The sequence below is a fragment of the Excalfactoria chinensis genome, chromosome 31 (assembly GCF_039878825.1).
Source record: "Excalfactoria chinensis isolate bCotChi1 chromosome 31, bCotChi1.hap2, whole genome shotgun sequence".
Classification (NCBI taxonomy): domain Eukaryota; kingdom Metazoa; phylum Chordata; class Aves; order Galliformes; family Phasianidae; genus Excalfactoria; species Excalfactoria chinensis.
The window spans coordinates 929,606-943,483 of NC_092855.1; the positions used below are offsets into that span (position 1 = coordinate 929,606).

At 65.1% G+C, this 13,878-nt stretch overlaps 2 protein-coding genes across 3 annotated transcripts; both read left to right on the plus strand.

Moving 5' to 3' along the window:
• The first annotated feature begins 1,692 nt into the window (after positions 1-1,692).
• On the plus strand, positions 1,693-8,200 carry ARHGAP30 (Rho GTPase activating protein 30). The gene is made up of 12 exons (XM_072358342.1): positions 1,693-1,833; positions 2,510-2,612; positions 3,124-3,268; positions 3,731-3,813; positions 4,236-4,343; positions 4,427-4,554; positions 4,652-4,790; positions 5,653-5,747; positions 5,828-5,902; positions 6,354-6,791; positions 6,871-7,049; positions 7,400-8,200. Exons 1-12 carry the CDS (start codon positions 1,722-1,724, stop codon positions 8,198-8,200), a joined length of 2,406 nt encoding a protein of 801 aa, XP_072214443.1. The 5' UTR covers positions 1,693-1,721.
• An 838-nt stretch (positions 8,201-9,038) lies between these two features.
• Positions 9,039-13,727, plus strand: USF1 (upstream transcription factor 1). Of its 2 annotated transcripts, none has more exons than XM_072358526.1 (11): positions 9,039-9,132; positions 10,439-10,519; positions 10,657-10,706; positions 10,916-11,034; positions 11,227-11,328; positions 11,400-11,586; positions 12,165-12,252; positions 12,357-12,415; positions 12,549-12,643; positions 13,025-13,153; positions 13,230-13,727. In XM_072358526.1, exons 2-11 carry the CDS (start codon positions 10,512-10,514, stop codon positions 13,317-13,319), a joined length of 927 nt encoding a protein of 308 aa, XP_072214627.1. In that variant the 5' UTR covers positions 9,039-9,132; positions 10,439-10,511; the 3' UTR covers positions 13,320-13,727. The 2 variants fall into 2 exon arrangements, with proteins under 2 accessions (XP_072214627.1, XP_072214628.1); XM_072358527.1 differs by having other exon boundaries at positions 10,922-11,034; positions 13,230-13,389.
• The last annotated feature ends 151 nt before the right edge of the window (positions 13,728-13,878 follow it).

Here is a 13,878-nt window from a genome sequence, read left to right on the forward strand (position 1 = left end):
CCGTGGGGACGGGGCTCCTGCCCCCAATTGCTCCGAGTCCGGGACGCGCGCTGTGCGCTCTGTCCCCACGGGTCACCCACCCCTGGTGCTGGCACGAGGTTGGGGACACGCCAGGATGAGACTCTGTCCCCAAACGCCGCCCTCGGTGCTGGAACCGCCTCTGGGATACGGGCCGGGACTGTCCCCACGTGGCACCTTCGCTGCTGGCACAGCATTGGGGACACGCGCTGTGCCACCAGGACTCTGCCCCCAGACGCCACCTGTGCTTCATGGCGCAGCGTTGGGGACATGCGCCGTGACACCAGGATGGGGTCCTGTCCCCAAACACATCTGGGACGCGCGTTGTGCCACCAGGACTCTGCCCCCAGACGCCACCTCTGCTGCGTGGCACGGGGCTGAGATGAGCCACGGGATGGGGCTCTGTCCCCAGATGCTGCCCGCGCTGCTGGTGTGAGGTTGGGGACGTGCACTTTGCTGGGCTCCCGTCCCCAGCTGCCAACTCTGCTGCTTGGAACAGGGCTGGGGACACACGCTGTGCCATGGGGTCCCGTCCCCTGATGCCACTCTCTGCTCGGCATGAGGTCGGGGAGTTGGGGACACGCTGTGCCACCAGGACTCTGTCCCCAGACACTTCTGCTGTTTGGTGCAGGTTTGGGGACACTCGGTGCCACCGGGACGTTCCCCCATCCCCAAAGCCGAGCTGCTGCCGTGCTGGGCACACGGGGACCCCACGGCTCCCCCCCCACTGCCACTCCCCCCGGTCACAGCGTGGGGTCCCCACTCCCCGTGGGGCGCTGCAGCCCCCCCCACCCCGGGGTCCCGCGCTGTCCATAGAGCTGCTGTATATAGGTGTATAGGATGGGGGTGTTGCCCCCCCCCCCTTTTCCCCATCACGTTTCGGATCTGCGCTGCTCGGCTGTAAATAAACCCCCTGGGAGCGGCGGGCACGGCTCTGGTGGTGCACACGCGTGTGCAAACGCTTCTGGGAGAGCAGTGGGTGAGTGTGCAAAAGGGAGGGATAGCAACGTGTGAGAGGGCGTGCAAATGGTGTGAGTGCACGAGTGTGAGTGTGAGTGTGAGTGTGAGTGTGCACCATTTTGCACAACCACAGAGAAGGGTGCGTGAGTGTGAGCTGCCATAGACAAGGATGTGCAGCCATAGACAAGGATGTGCAGCCATTCACAGCCATGCACAAGGATGCACAACAACGGGCAGCTGTTCACCACCATGGCTGAGGCTTTGCACGAACACAACCAAGGACACAACCAAGCACCACCATAGAAACAAGGATGCACAACTGTGCACAAGGATGCACAACCACAGAGAAGGACACACAACTGTGGGCAGCACAAAGACACACAGCCACGCACCACCATGCACCACCGTGCACAAGGCCGCACGGCTTTGCACACGCACAAAGCAGGACTCGCTGCTACGGACAGCACGGAGGACGTGTGAGCGCACACCCGTTGCACGAGGGCTCCCAGCTGTGCACAAGGACGGCGGTGCAGCACGGAAGCAGCGCCCGGCCCAGCCCTGCGGTTTCTCGACGCCGCGGCAGGAAGCCGCCCCAAGGAAGCGCAGCGGGGCCTCGAAGCTGCGTCAGGCTGCACACGGGGCTCTGGGCTGCACTTCCTCCCCCCCGGAGCGGAGCGGAAGGGGGTGGGGGGGCCATGGGCAGCAGGAGGTGACCCGACCCTCCGGGGGTCCCCGCCGTCCCCATGTCGTTGGCACTGAAAGCGCGGCAGAAGGCGAAGCGCAAAGGCGGCGGCGCCAAGGAGAAGGTGTTCGGCTGCGACCTCCTGGAGCACCTGCAGCAGTCGGGGAAGGACGGTGATTTAGTGGGGAGGGTCCTGGGGGGAAAAGGGGGGGGGGTTATAATGGGGGGTCGTCCCTCGGGTCGGTCCCCGTGGAGGAAGTGGGGAGGGGACGTGGGGCCGGCGCCACGCGGTTGCATCACGGCATTGAGTAACGGCTGGGGAGCGGCCCAGGGAGGAACCCGGAACGTTGGGGGGCTCCTCTGTTGGATGGAGGGGATCCCGGCGCCCCACAAGTGCCCCGCAGCTCCGGGGGGGTCAGAGGGGGGGGGTTGTTCAGTGGCCTCGTCTGCAGGATCTGAACGGCCTCATCCGTGGGTCCTGGTGGCCCCATACTGAGATTTGGCGGCCTCATCCTCGGGGTTTGGTGGCCTCATCCTTAGGATCTTGGTGGCCTCATCCTTAGGATCTTGGTGGCCTCACCCTTAGGATCTCAGTGGCTTCACCCACGGGATCCTGGATGGTGGCCTCACCTCTGGGATTTGGCCTCATCGCCAGGTCCCATCGGTGTCCATCCGGGACCAGCTGCCCCACAGGGATGTGGGCACAGCGAGGACCTGGTCGGTCTTGTCACCCCCTGCTCTCAGTGGGGAGCAGCTCTGGGGCGTGGAGGGGGGAATTTGGGGCTGGAGGGGCAGATTTGGGGCTGGGGGCTCCGTGGGGCTGCGGTGCCAGCGGTGCCCATCCTGCAGTGCCGCAGGTGCTGCGGAGCTGCACAGAGTTCGTGGAGCAGCACGGGGTGGTGGATGGCATCTACCGGCTGTCGGGGGTCTCCTCCAACATCCAGAGGCTGCGGTGAGAGGGGAGGGGGGTGGGGGAGGTGGGGGGCTGGGATGGGGCTGGGACCAGGTGGGGAGGGATGGGGTGGAGATAGAAATGGGAGAGGGATGGAAGTGGGAATGGAGGGGATGGATTTGGAGATGGGGAGATGGGACTGGGACCAGATGGGAAGGAGATACAGATGGGATGAGATGGGATGAGATGGGATGAGATGGGATGAGATGGGATGAGATGGGATGGAAAAGGGATGGAGATGGGATGGAGATGGGATGAGATGGGATGAGATGGGATGGAGATGGGATGAGATGGGATGAGATGGGAGTGGGGGGAAAGAGAAGGGGCCATGCTGTATCCATCTGGCATCCCAGACGTCCTCGTGTCACCTTATCCCTACCGTCCTCACTGTCCTCACCATCCCCACGTCCCTCTTTCCCCCACCCCCCAATTTCCCCCATCCCTGCCCCCACCCCCCGGCTCAGTGCCGGCACCGCCCCCCCCCTCTGACCCCGAATCCCCCTCCATGCAGCCAAGAGTTTGATGGGGAGCGCAGCCCGGACCTGCAGAAGGACGTTTACCTGCAGGACATCCACTGCGTCAGCTCGCTCTGCAAGGCCTACTTCCGTGAGCTGCCCAACCCGCTGCTCACCTACCGCCTCTACGACCGCTTCGCCGTGAGCCCCCCCGGGTCACCTGCTGTTCCCTCGGGGGGTCACTGATGGGGGGGGGGGGATGTGCGGTCATGGGGACACTGCTGGAGAAAGGGGGGGGACATGGAGACATGGGGACATTGGGGATAGTGGGACGTGGGGATGTGAGGATGGGGAGCCGTGAGACAGCGGGGACAGTGAGGATTCCATATGGGGACAATGGGGACAATGGGGACAGGATGCTGGGGACAACTGGGATGCCGGGGATACTGGGGACAATGAGAATGCTGGGGATACAGGGACATGGGGATGAGGGGGTGCTGGGGATGCCGGGTCAGGCCCCAAGAGGGGTCTCTCTTGGGCCAGATGGGAGCCAGAGCCCCCATGTCACGCTGTCCCCTTCTCATACTGTCCCCATGTCACACCATCCCCATGTCACACTGTCCCTTCTCACACCATCCCCATATCACACTGTCCCCCCCCCAGGATGCCGTGGCCACTCAGATGGAGGAGGCTCGCCTGGTGAAGATCAAGGAGGTGCTGAAGGAGCTGCCCCCCCCCCACTATAGGTACTCAGCGGGGTCAGCCTGCCGGCCCCGGGACCCTATAGGAGACCCCAATGTCTGATGGGGATCCTTGACAACCTCGAGGCTCACCAGCAGGTTATGGGGGTCCCTTGCACCCCAGTGGGGTCCTCAGAGTGTCATGGGGGGCCCGGGCACCCTATGGGGTTTCAGGCACCTCAGGGGGGTCCCGGGTCCATTGGAATCCCTGCATTCCCGTGGAGTTTCTGATATCCCATAAGAGTTTCTGTCCCATTATGGGGGTCCCTTGCACCACAATAGGGCCCCCACCATTGAATGCAGTTCGTGTCACCCCGAGGGGTTTCTGGCCCCTCCCCACACGCTGTAGGGTTCCCACCCGCTCTGGGTACGGTGTCACCCCTCGGGGGGGGTCGCTCATCCCGCGTCCCACAAGGCCCCGTTTGCAGGACGCTGGAGTTCCTGATGCGGCACCTGCTGCGCATGGCGTCCCACAGCCGCACCACCAACATGCACGCACGCAACCTGGCCATCGTCTGGGCCCCCAACCTGCTGCGGTGAGCACAGGGGGATGGGGGGGGGGGGGGAGCTGACGGGGTGGGGGGGGGCATCAGGTCATGTCGTCACCCCCCGGCTGCAGCTCCAGGGACATCGAGGCGACGGGCTTCAACGGGACGGCCGCCTTCATGGAGGTGCGGGTGCAGTCCATCGTGGTGGAGTTCATCCTCACCCACGTGGAGCAGCTCTTTGGGGACGCTCCTCTCTGCGGTACGGCCCCATTTCGTGGGGGGGATGCGGCCCCGTGACCCCGCCTGACCCCGGTGTCAGGTCCCCGTGACCCCTCCTGACCCCTGACCCCCCGCAGGCGGTGACGCCTCACGCTGCTCACGGCTGTTCCCCGCGGACGGGTCGGGGTCCTGCAACATCCCGGCTGCGCTCAGCCAGGGCGACGGGCCGCCCCCCATCCGGCCATACCACACCATCATCGAGCTCAGCGAGCACAGGTGGGTGCAGGACGGCACGAGGTGCACATGGAGGCACAGGTGTGTGCATGGAAGCACAGGTGTGTGCATGGATGTACAGGTGTGTGCGTGGATGTACAGGTGTGTGTATGGATGTACAGGTGTGTGCATGGAAGAACAGGTGTGTGCATGGAAGCACAGGTGTGTGCATGGAAGAACAGGTGTGTGCATGGATGTACAGGTGTGTGCATGGATGTACAGGTGTGTGCATGGAAGAACAGGTGTGTGCATGGATGTACAGGTGTGTGCATGGATGTACAGGTGTGTGCATGGAAGCACAGGTGTGTGCATGGATGTACAGGTGTGTGCATGGATGTACAGGTGTGTGCATGGATGTACAGGTGTGTGTATGGATGTACAGGTGTGTGCATGGATGCACAGGGGTGTGCATGGATGTACAGGTGTGTGCATGGATGTACAAGTGTGTATGGATGCACAGGGGTGTGCATGGAAGAACAGGTGTGTGCGTGGATGTACAGGTGTGTGCGTGGATGTACAGGTGTGTGTGTGGATGTACAGGTGTGTGCGTGGATGTACAGGTGTGTGCATGGATGTACAGGTGTGTGCATGGAAGCACAGGTGTGTGCATGGATGTACAGGTGTGTGTATGGAAGCACAGGTGTGTGCATGGATGCACAGGTGTGTGCATGGAAGCACAGGTGTGTGCATGGATGCACAGGTGTGTGCATGGAAGCACAGGTGTGCAGATGGAAGCACAGGTGTGCATGGATGTACAGGTGTGTGCATGGAAGCACAGGTGTGTGCATGGATGTACAGGTGTGTGCATGGAAGCAGAGGTGTGCACACGGATGCACAAGCACATGCTGAGGCGCCGTCCCCGCAGGAGGAAGGGTTCCCTGAAGGCCAAGAAGTGGAAATCCATTTTCCATCTGGGCCGCTCCGACGCCAAGCGCAAACTGGGGAAGGCAGAGGAGAAAGGTGGGAGCTCTGCAGCCCCCCACACCCACACACCCCCCACCCACAGACCCCCACCCATCTCTCGTATCCCCCCCCAACAGAGAAGTGTGGGAAGCTGAGCCTGCGCCCAGCCAAGAGTATGGACTCATTGAGCTCAGTGCCATACAGCAGTGATGGTGAGGGGGGGCACGAGGGCATGGGGACGTGGAGCACAGCAATGGGGAGGGGGGGATGGGAAGAGGATTGGGATGGGGATGGAAATGGGATGGGATGGGGGTGGGAATGAGATTGGGATGGGGACTGGGATGGGGATGGGATGGGATGGAGATGGATGGGATGGGATGGGATGGAGGTGGGATGGGATGGGATGGGATGGGATGGAGGTGGGAATGAGATTGGGTTGGGGACTGGGATGGGATGGGAGGGGACAGGATGGGATGGGATGGGACGGGATGGAATGGGATGGAGATGGGATGGGATGGGGATGGGATGGGATGGGATGGAGATGGATGGGATGGGATGGGATGGGATGGGATGGGATGGGATGGGATGGGATGGGATGGGATGGGATGGGATGGGATGGGATGGGGATGGAGAGCAGGCAGATGAGGATGGGATGCTCCCCAGCAGACGACCCCCCCCGGCTCAGCACCACGCATGTGATGAAGGCAGCTCCTCAGCGCCGCGAGAGCTTCGACACCTGCTCCTCCCTGCCACCAACCGGGCCCTTCCCGGCGCTGGAGGAGAGCCCCGAGGAGAAGCTGACGGCAATGGAGGAGCCGCGGGGACCCGAGTCTGAGAGCGAGAGCAGCACCAAGTCGGAGCCCACCACCCCCCGGCCGGGCCGCGTGGCGGCGTTGGGGGCCCGCAGCCGGGCGGAGAAGTGCGCGGGGCTCCACATCTCGGGGCCCTTCTCCGTCACCGTCCCTTTGCACATCACCTCCAACCTGTCCCGGCTGACGCGGGGTCAGCAGTGCCCGGCCTTGGCTCAGCACGGAGCCGGGGGGTCCCCGCCGCCCACCCGTCACCCCACCAAGGAGCACAACCCCCCCCGAGCCAACGCAGGTGAGAGGAGGGGGCGCCGACCCCACGGTGCGGGGAGGGCGGGGGGGGGGCACGGGCTCACCCTGCTGTGCCCTGACAGAGGAGGACGCCCGGCTGTCCCTGGAGCTGCGGGACTCCTTCGCCTTCCTGGACTGCCAGGACGCGTGGATGGAGCACGGAGATGGCGACACGGCGCGGGCAGCAACGGGACACGGGGACCTTGGGGACAGCGAGGGGGACACGGCCATAGAGGAAGGCATGGAGAGTGGGTTCATGAATGTAAGGAGGAGGGGGGGGTTGGGACCTGGGGAGGGGGTGGGAGCGGTGATGGCAATAATAGGGGTGGAGATGGGGTGATGCAGATGGAGGGATGGGGTGATGCAGATGGAGGGATGGGGTGATGCAGATGGAGGGGATGGGGTGATGCAGATGGAGGGATGGGGTGATGCAGATGGAGGGGATGGGGTGGGGATGAGGGGGGGGTGGAGGGGATGTGGTGATGGTGAAGAGAAGGGGGGGGGATGGAGGGGAGGAGTTGGCGATGGAGGCAGCAGGGTGGCAGCTCCGTGCCCGGTGGAGGTGGGGGCTCCCTATTGAGGCCATCACCCCCGTCCCCTTCCCGTCCCCAGCCAGGGGAGCCCCCCGCGGAGCAGCCCGCCAGCTACCTGTCCATCGAGGAGTGCATGGACGAGGAGATGTTCTACATGGCGCCCAGCGGCTCCGACACCGAGGACCCCCCCGGGGACACCGACTCGGACGACATGTTCCTCAGCGCCCATGACGAGCTCAGCCCGTTGGCAGCCGACCCCGAGACCCCCCCCAGCAGCGTGGATATGGGGGAAGGTGGGGCCGAGCTGCAGGATGGGAGCCCAGCACCACAGCCATGTCCTGCGGAGGAGGCTCCGGGTGACTTGGAGGACCCTTGTGGGGACACAGCAGAGGAGGGGGGATGGATCCTGGAACAAGAGGGGGGGGGTGGAGGTGACGGGGAAGGGGGCGATGGATGGAGCAGGACCCAGCTGGGGATTCAGGGTGAGGACGGAGCAGCAGCAGAAGTGATGGCTGCGGGTGGGGAAGAGGATGGAGGAGCAAAGCAGAGTGGGGAGGGGGACCCCCAGCCCTCAGAGGGGTCAGCACTGCCAGAAGGGCCCCTCCAGGAGCACAATGAGCCCCCCCTCCCTCAGGGGTCTGTCCCTGAGGCTCCCCCAGCCCCAATGGCGGCCCAAGGGGACCCTCCAACCCCAATGGTGGCCCAAGGGGACCCTCCAACCCCAATGACGGTCCAAGGGGACCCTGCAAACCCAATGGTGGCTCAAGGGGATCCTGCAACCCCAATGACGGTCCCTGAGGTCCCTCCAACCCCATTGGCCATCAAAGCAGACACGGATCCCCCACCAGAGGCCGCCCCCCCCCCCATGGGCAGCCCCTGACCCCTCTCCCCCCCCTTCCCCACCTCCCCCCCCCTCGGGGGCTGTTCTCCGCCATGACGGCAGCGTCCCGGTGCGCCTGGCGTCCCGCGCGGTGCGAGTGCAGCAGGCCCGCTCCGTGCCCGTCGTGCCGCCGAAGCCTCAGTTCGCCATCGTGCCCCCCCCCCCCAGTGCAGCCCCTGCCCCCAATGCAGCCCCTCCCCCCCCCCGAGGGCCGCGGCTCCCACTGGCGACACGGCGGCAGCGTCTCCTTCGACGCCGCCATGACAGGCCCCGAGCGGCCGCTGCTGCGCCGGACCCAGACGAGCTGCGGGGCGGAGCTGCCCCCCCCGCCCCCCGGCGCCCCCCCGCAGCCCCGGCCCTTCCACAAGGCCCCGATGAGGCCGCGGCTGCTGCGGCCCCACAGCTGCATGGCCGCCCCACAGCAACAAGATGGCGGGACCGGCCCCAAGTGGAGCTGAGGCACCGCAGGGAGCGGTGGGATGGGGCCGGGGGGGCACGGGGAGCGGGGGGCGTTTGGGGGGTTTGGGGGTCGGATGTTGGCACCGCTGCAATAAAGTGTGGTTACCGGCTGCCGCCTCCTTCACACAACATGGCGGCGCGCAGGGAGGCCTCAGGGAGGAGGGGGAATGGGGACCCTCAGGGGTCGGGGGGCTGCGGGGGGCCCGCTTCCAAGATGGCGCCGAGCGGAAGCCCCGCGCCTCGCCGTGTAAGATGGCGCCCGCCCTGAGATGGCGGCGAGGAACGTTCCACGCGCCCAACTCCAAGATGGCGGCGCTCAGCGGCTCTCTCTCTCTACACCGCCGCCCCAAGATGGCGGCTCGGGGCGGGGCTTCGCGGCCCACTTCCGCCCGGCTCGGCCATGGCGGCGGCGGCGCGGCGCGCTGCGCATGTGCGGGGCTCCATGGCGAGACGAGGGGCCGAGCGCGCACAGGGTAAGGACGGAGCGGCCCCCGCCCCCCGCGCTGCCCCCCACGGCGGCTCCCCCCCCCCCCCGCGGGCCGCCCCCTCCCCTCCCGTCCCCCTTCCCCCCCCCCGCAGCGCGGTGTCCCCTCCCCGCGTGCCGCCCCGCTGCTGTCACCCCCCGCGGCCTCCACCCCTCCCATTGTCGCCCCCCTTTGTGTTCCCCCCCCCCCCTCAAATTGTCACCCCCCCCTTTGTGTCCCTGCCCGCCCCACGCTCTGCCCCCCTCCCCTCCTTGTCACCCCCCCCCCTTTTGTTTCCCCTCCAAGTTCTCCCCCCCCCGGCTGGGAAACGCTCAGCCCAATGCACGGGGGGGGCGGGGGGCTCCTTTGGTTGTGCGATGGAGGCTCCATTTTGGGGTGTGCCCCCCCCCCCACCCCGCCCCTTCCTCGGGGTGACACTGCGGTGGCCTCGGCCTGAAGTGACCCAAAATGGGGGGGAGGGGAGGGCGACATGGAGGGGGAGGGACGCTGAAGCCGCTGTCGCCCCCCCCCCCCCTTCCCTGTATTTCTGGGGACAAACCCCCCCCCCAAACCGCCCCCCTCCCCTGGGGACTCTGCACCTCCGGGACCAACACCCCCCTGTGGGGACATCTGGGGGGGGCCGAGGGACATTGCCCCCCCCGCTGGGGATGCTGCCCCCCCCCCAAGGTCTGCAGTTGTGTCCCCATTTCTCCCGGTCCCCGTGTCCCACATCTCCTGTCCCTGTATCCCCATATCCCACATCTCCTGTCCCTGTATCCCCATGTCCCACATCTCCTGTCCCCGTGTCCCATTATGTCCCCAATCCTGTGTCGCTGTGTTCCCATTTCCTCTGTCCCCACATCCCCGGTGTCCCTGTCCCCCGCATCCTCTTGTCCCCCCACCCCCAAATCCTGGCCTCCCCATATCCCAGACCTTGTGTTCCCATGTCCCTGTCCCCATTTCCTTTGTCCTGTCCCCATCCCCACGTCCCCCGTCCCCACATCCTAAAACTCCTGTCCCCACATCCTCACCTCCATGCCCCAAACCTCGTGTCCCCGTTCCCTACATCCCCATATCCTGAACCCCAAACCGCGTGTCCTGAACCTTGTGACCCCATATCCCAAATCTCACATTGCTGCACCCCAAACCTCACGTCCTCTGTCCCCATATCCTGAACCCCAACCCTCACATCCTCTGTCCCCATACCCTGAACCCCGTACCCCAAACCTGGTGTCCCCACATCCCCATACCCCACACCTGGTCTCCTTTGTCCCTGTATCTGAACCCCACACCCCAAACCTCACACCCCATCCAGGCTGAGTCCCCGCTGGGCTCCAAGTGCTGCAGCGCCGTCTGCCACCGCCTCTGATGCGCGGCCGAGCGGAGCGATGAAGGGGTGAGTGCCCCCCCTGTATGGGGCCATGGGGTCCGGGGTTGGTTATGGGGGCTGTGGGCAGCGGGGCGGCTCGGTGACCCCAGTGTGGGTTATGGGGTGGGGGGCACATCCTCACTGCTCTGCCTCTGTCCCTGCAGACAGCAGAAAGCAGCCGAGACGGAAGAGGGGACGGTGCAAATCCAGGAAGGTGAGGGGGGGGTCGGGGGGTCCCGGCTGTTCGTGAGCCCCATCCTCACCCATTTTGTCCTTGGTGACAGCAGCCCAATAACACCTTGTGATCCAGCGGGGGTGTCCTGTGGGGGTGACAGCGGCCCCCTCCCCACCTTGGGGGGGTCCTGGTGGGGTGACGACCTCCCCTTCCCCACCCCGGCCCCACGCTGCCCTCCTGTCCCCAAGGTGCAGTGGCCACAGGAGAGGATCCCACCAGTGTCGCCATCGCCAGCATCCAGTCTGCAGCCACCTTCCCCGACCCCAACATCAAATATGTCTTCCGCACAGAGAACGGCGGCACGCAGGTGTGGGGCCGGGGGGCACAATGGGGACACAATGGGGGCACAATGGGGGCATAAGGGGACACAATGGGGACACAGTGGGGGCACAACGGGGACACAAATGGGGGCATAATGGGGCACAATGGGGACCCGGCATTGGGGAACCACTGGGAATGGGGCCAGGACGTGGGGGCTGACCCGGATCTGTGCCTGCAGGTGATGTACAGGGTGATCCAAGTGGCGGACGGACAGCTGGACGGGCAGACGGAAGGCACCAGCGCCATCAGCGGGTACCCTGCCACGCAGTCCATGACACAGGTGGGCAGCGGGGGGTGGCACCGCGGTGATATCGGGGCTGGGGTCCCGTCCCAACGCGCCGCCCCCTGCAGGCCGTCATCCAGGGCGCCTTCACCAGCGACGATGCGGTGGAGACGGAGGCGACGGCCACCGAGACCCACTACACCTATTTCCCCACCGCGGCCGTGGCCGACACCAGCACGTCCGCCGGGACCACCGCCACCGCCGTCGTCACCACGCAGAACTCGGAGGCGCTGCTGGGGCAGCCAACCCCCACCGGTACCGAGGGGGGAGGACGGGATGGGGATGGGGGCAGAAATGGGTGAGGGTGGGAAGGAGGCGAGGGCTGGGATGGGGTTGGGGTGGGGATGAGAGTGGAGGTAGAGGACGTGGGTGGATGGGGAGACAGGGATGGAGGTTGGGATGGGGATAAAGGTGGGGATAGAGACTGGGACAAGAAGGGGGTGGGACAGGGATGGAGGTGAACGTGGGGACATGGGGATGTGGATGGAGATTGAGGTGGAAACATGGAGATGAGGATGGGGAGAGGGACGCGGATGGGGAGGGGGACGTGGGGATGTGGTTTGGGATGAGGACTGGGGTGGAGATGGGACAAGAAGATAAAAATGAGGATGGAGATGGGAATGAAGATATGAGAATGAAGATGGGGATGGGGATGGATGGGTGTGATATGGGGGTGAGGGTGATGGTGGGAACGAGGATGAGGACGGAGATGGAGACATGGGACAAGACAGTGTAGGGGTGGGGGCAGGTCCAGCTGGCACCGTGGGTCCCTGCTGCGGGTCGTGGCACCGTGCCCCACGTCTGACCCCCCCGCTCAACCCGGGTCTGTTCAGGGCAGTTCTTCGTGATGATGTCCCCCCAGGAGGTCCTGCAGGGTGGGACGCAGCGCTCCATCGCCCCCCGTGCCCACCCCTACTCACCGTGAGTACCGGCCATGGGGGGTCGCTCTGGGGGGCAGCTGTTTCCATGGGGCCAATTGGGGCCGTGGCGTGCGGAGCCAGCTGAGCCCGCTGCTCTCCCTGCAGGAAAGCAGAAGCACCGCGGGCGACCCGGGATGAGAAGCGTCGGGCGCAGCACAACGAAGGTACCGTTATGGGATCGGAGCCCCCCCGTCAGGAAGGAGGGGGGTCAGAGAGCCCCAAAGGGATCAGTGGGTCTGGGGGGCCCGGCTTTGTCCCCACTGAGGGCCCTGATGTCCCTGTCCCCTCTGCTCACAGTGGAGCGTCGGCGCAGGGACAAGATCAACAACTGGATCGTGCAGCTGTCCAAGATCATCCCTGACTGCTCCATGGAGAACACCAAGTCGGGGCAGGTAGGGGGCGGGGGGAAAGGGGGGGTGTGGGGCTGGGATGGTCTGTGGGGTGGAGAATAGGGTCGCGCATCTGTGAGGTCCCGTGTCCTTTGGGGTGGAGCATTTATGGGATCCCATATTTGTTGGGGTCCTCCTTCATTGGGGTCCCCTTTCTGTGGGGTCCTGAATCGTGGGGGTCCCACACTTGTGTTATTCAGTGTCATTGGGGTTCTGCTCCCATTGGGCTCCCCCAGCTGTGGGGTCCCACATCCATCATGGTCCCCCATCCATGGGCTCACACCTGTTCACCAGACCCATGGGGTGGGACGTGAGCTGTGGGAGCGCGGTGGCTGCTACCCCTTCTTGGTGCCCCGCTCACCCCGTTTCCCCCCTCGACCACAGAGCAAAGGGGGGATCCTCTCCAAGGCCTGCGACTACATCCAGGAGCTGCGGCAGAGCAACCACCGCCTCTCCGAGGAGCTGCAGGGGCTGGACCAGCTCCAGATGGACAACGAGGTCTTACGGCAGCAGGTGGGCGCCGGGGGGGGATGGTGGGGGGGGTCTCAGGGTCAGAACGGGGCCCACAACCTCCTCCCAACCCCGTCAGGTGGAGGAGCTGAAGAACAAGAACCTGGTCCTGCGGGCGCAGCTCCGCCAACACGGCGTGGAGATCGTCATCAAGAACGAGAGCCACTGACCCTGGGGGCGGGGACCCCCCCACAGCCCCCCCCACCCTCCTCCTCCCCATCCCCCCCCCCCAACCCCCGGGTGCCGTGAGGAGCCCCCAGCCCCATTTGGTTTGTGCCCCCCCACGTCCCCGCGCTTCCTGCACACGCTCTTGGCCAGGCGACCCCGCTGCCCCCAGCACTGCCTCGGCCCCCCCCCCCCCCCCCCACAGCCCCCCCCTCAGGTGTCACCGCTTTGGGTGTCAAACCCCCCCCACCCCCCCAGGGTGTCACCCCCCCCCCCCCATTGTCACCCCGTCCCAGGGGCAGTGGTGGCTCTTTGTCCCCCATTGGGGTGCATTGGGGTCCCTCCCCCCCCCCCCCCCCCCCCTCCTGCTCTGACGGGCCGTGACTTTTTTTTTTTAAAAACTCTGAATTTCAAAAGGAAAAAAAAAAAAACAACAAAAAAACAAAAAAAAAAAAAGCGAAAAAAAACAACAAAAAAAAGGAAACGGAAATAAAAAGTGATTTGTTTTTCCAGTACCTCACAAGCCGTCCCTTCCTCGGCCCCTCCGTGACGTCACTGTGATG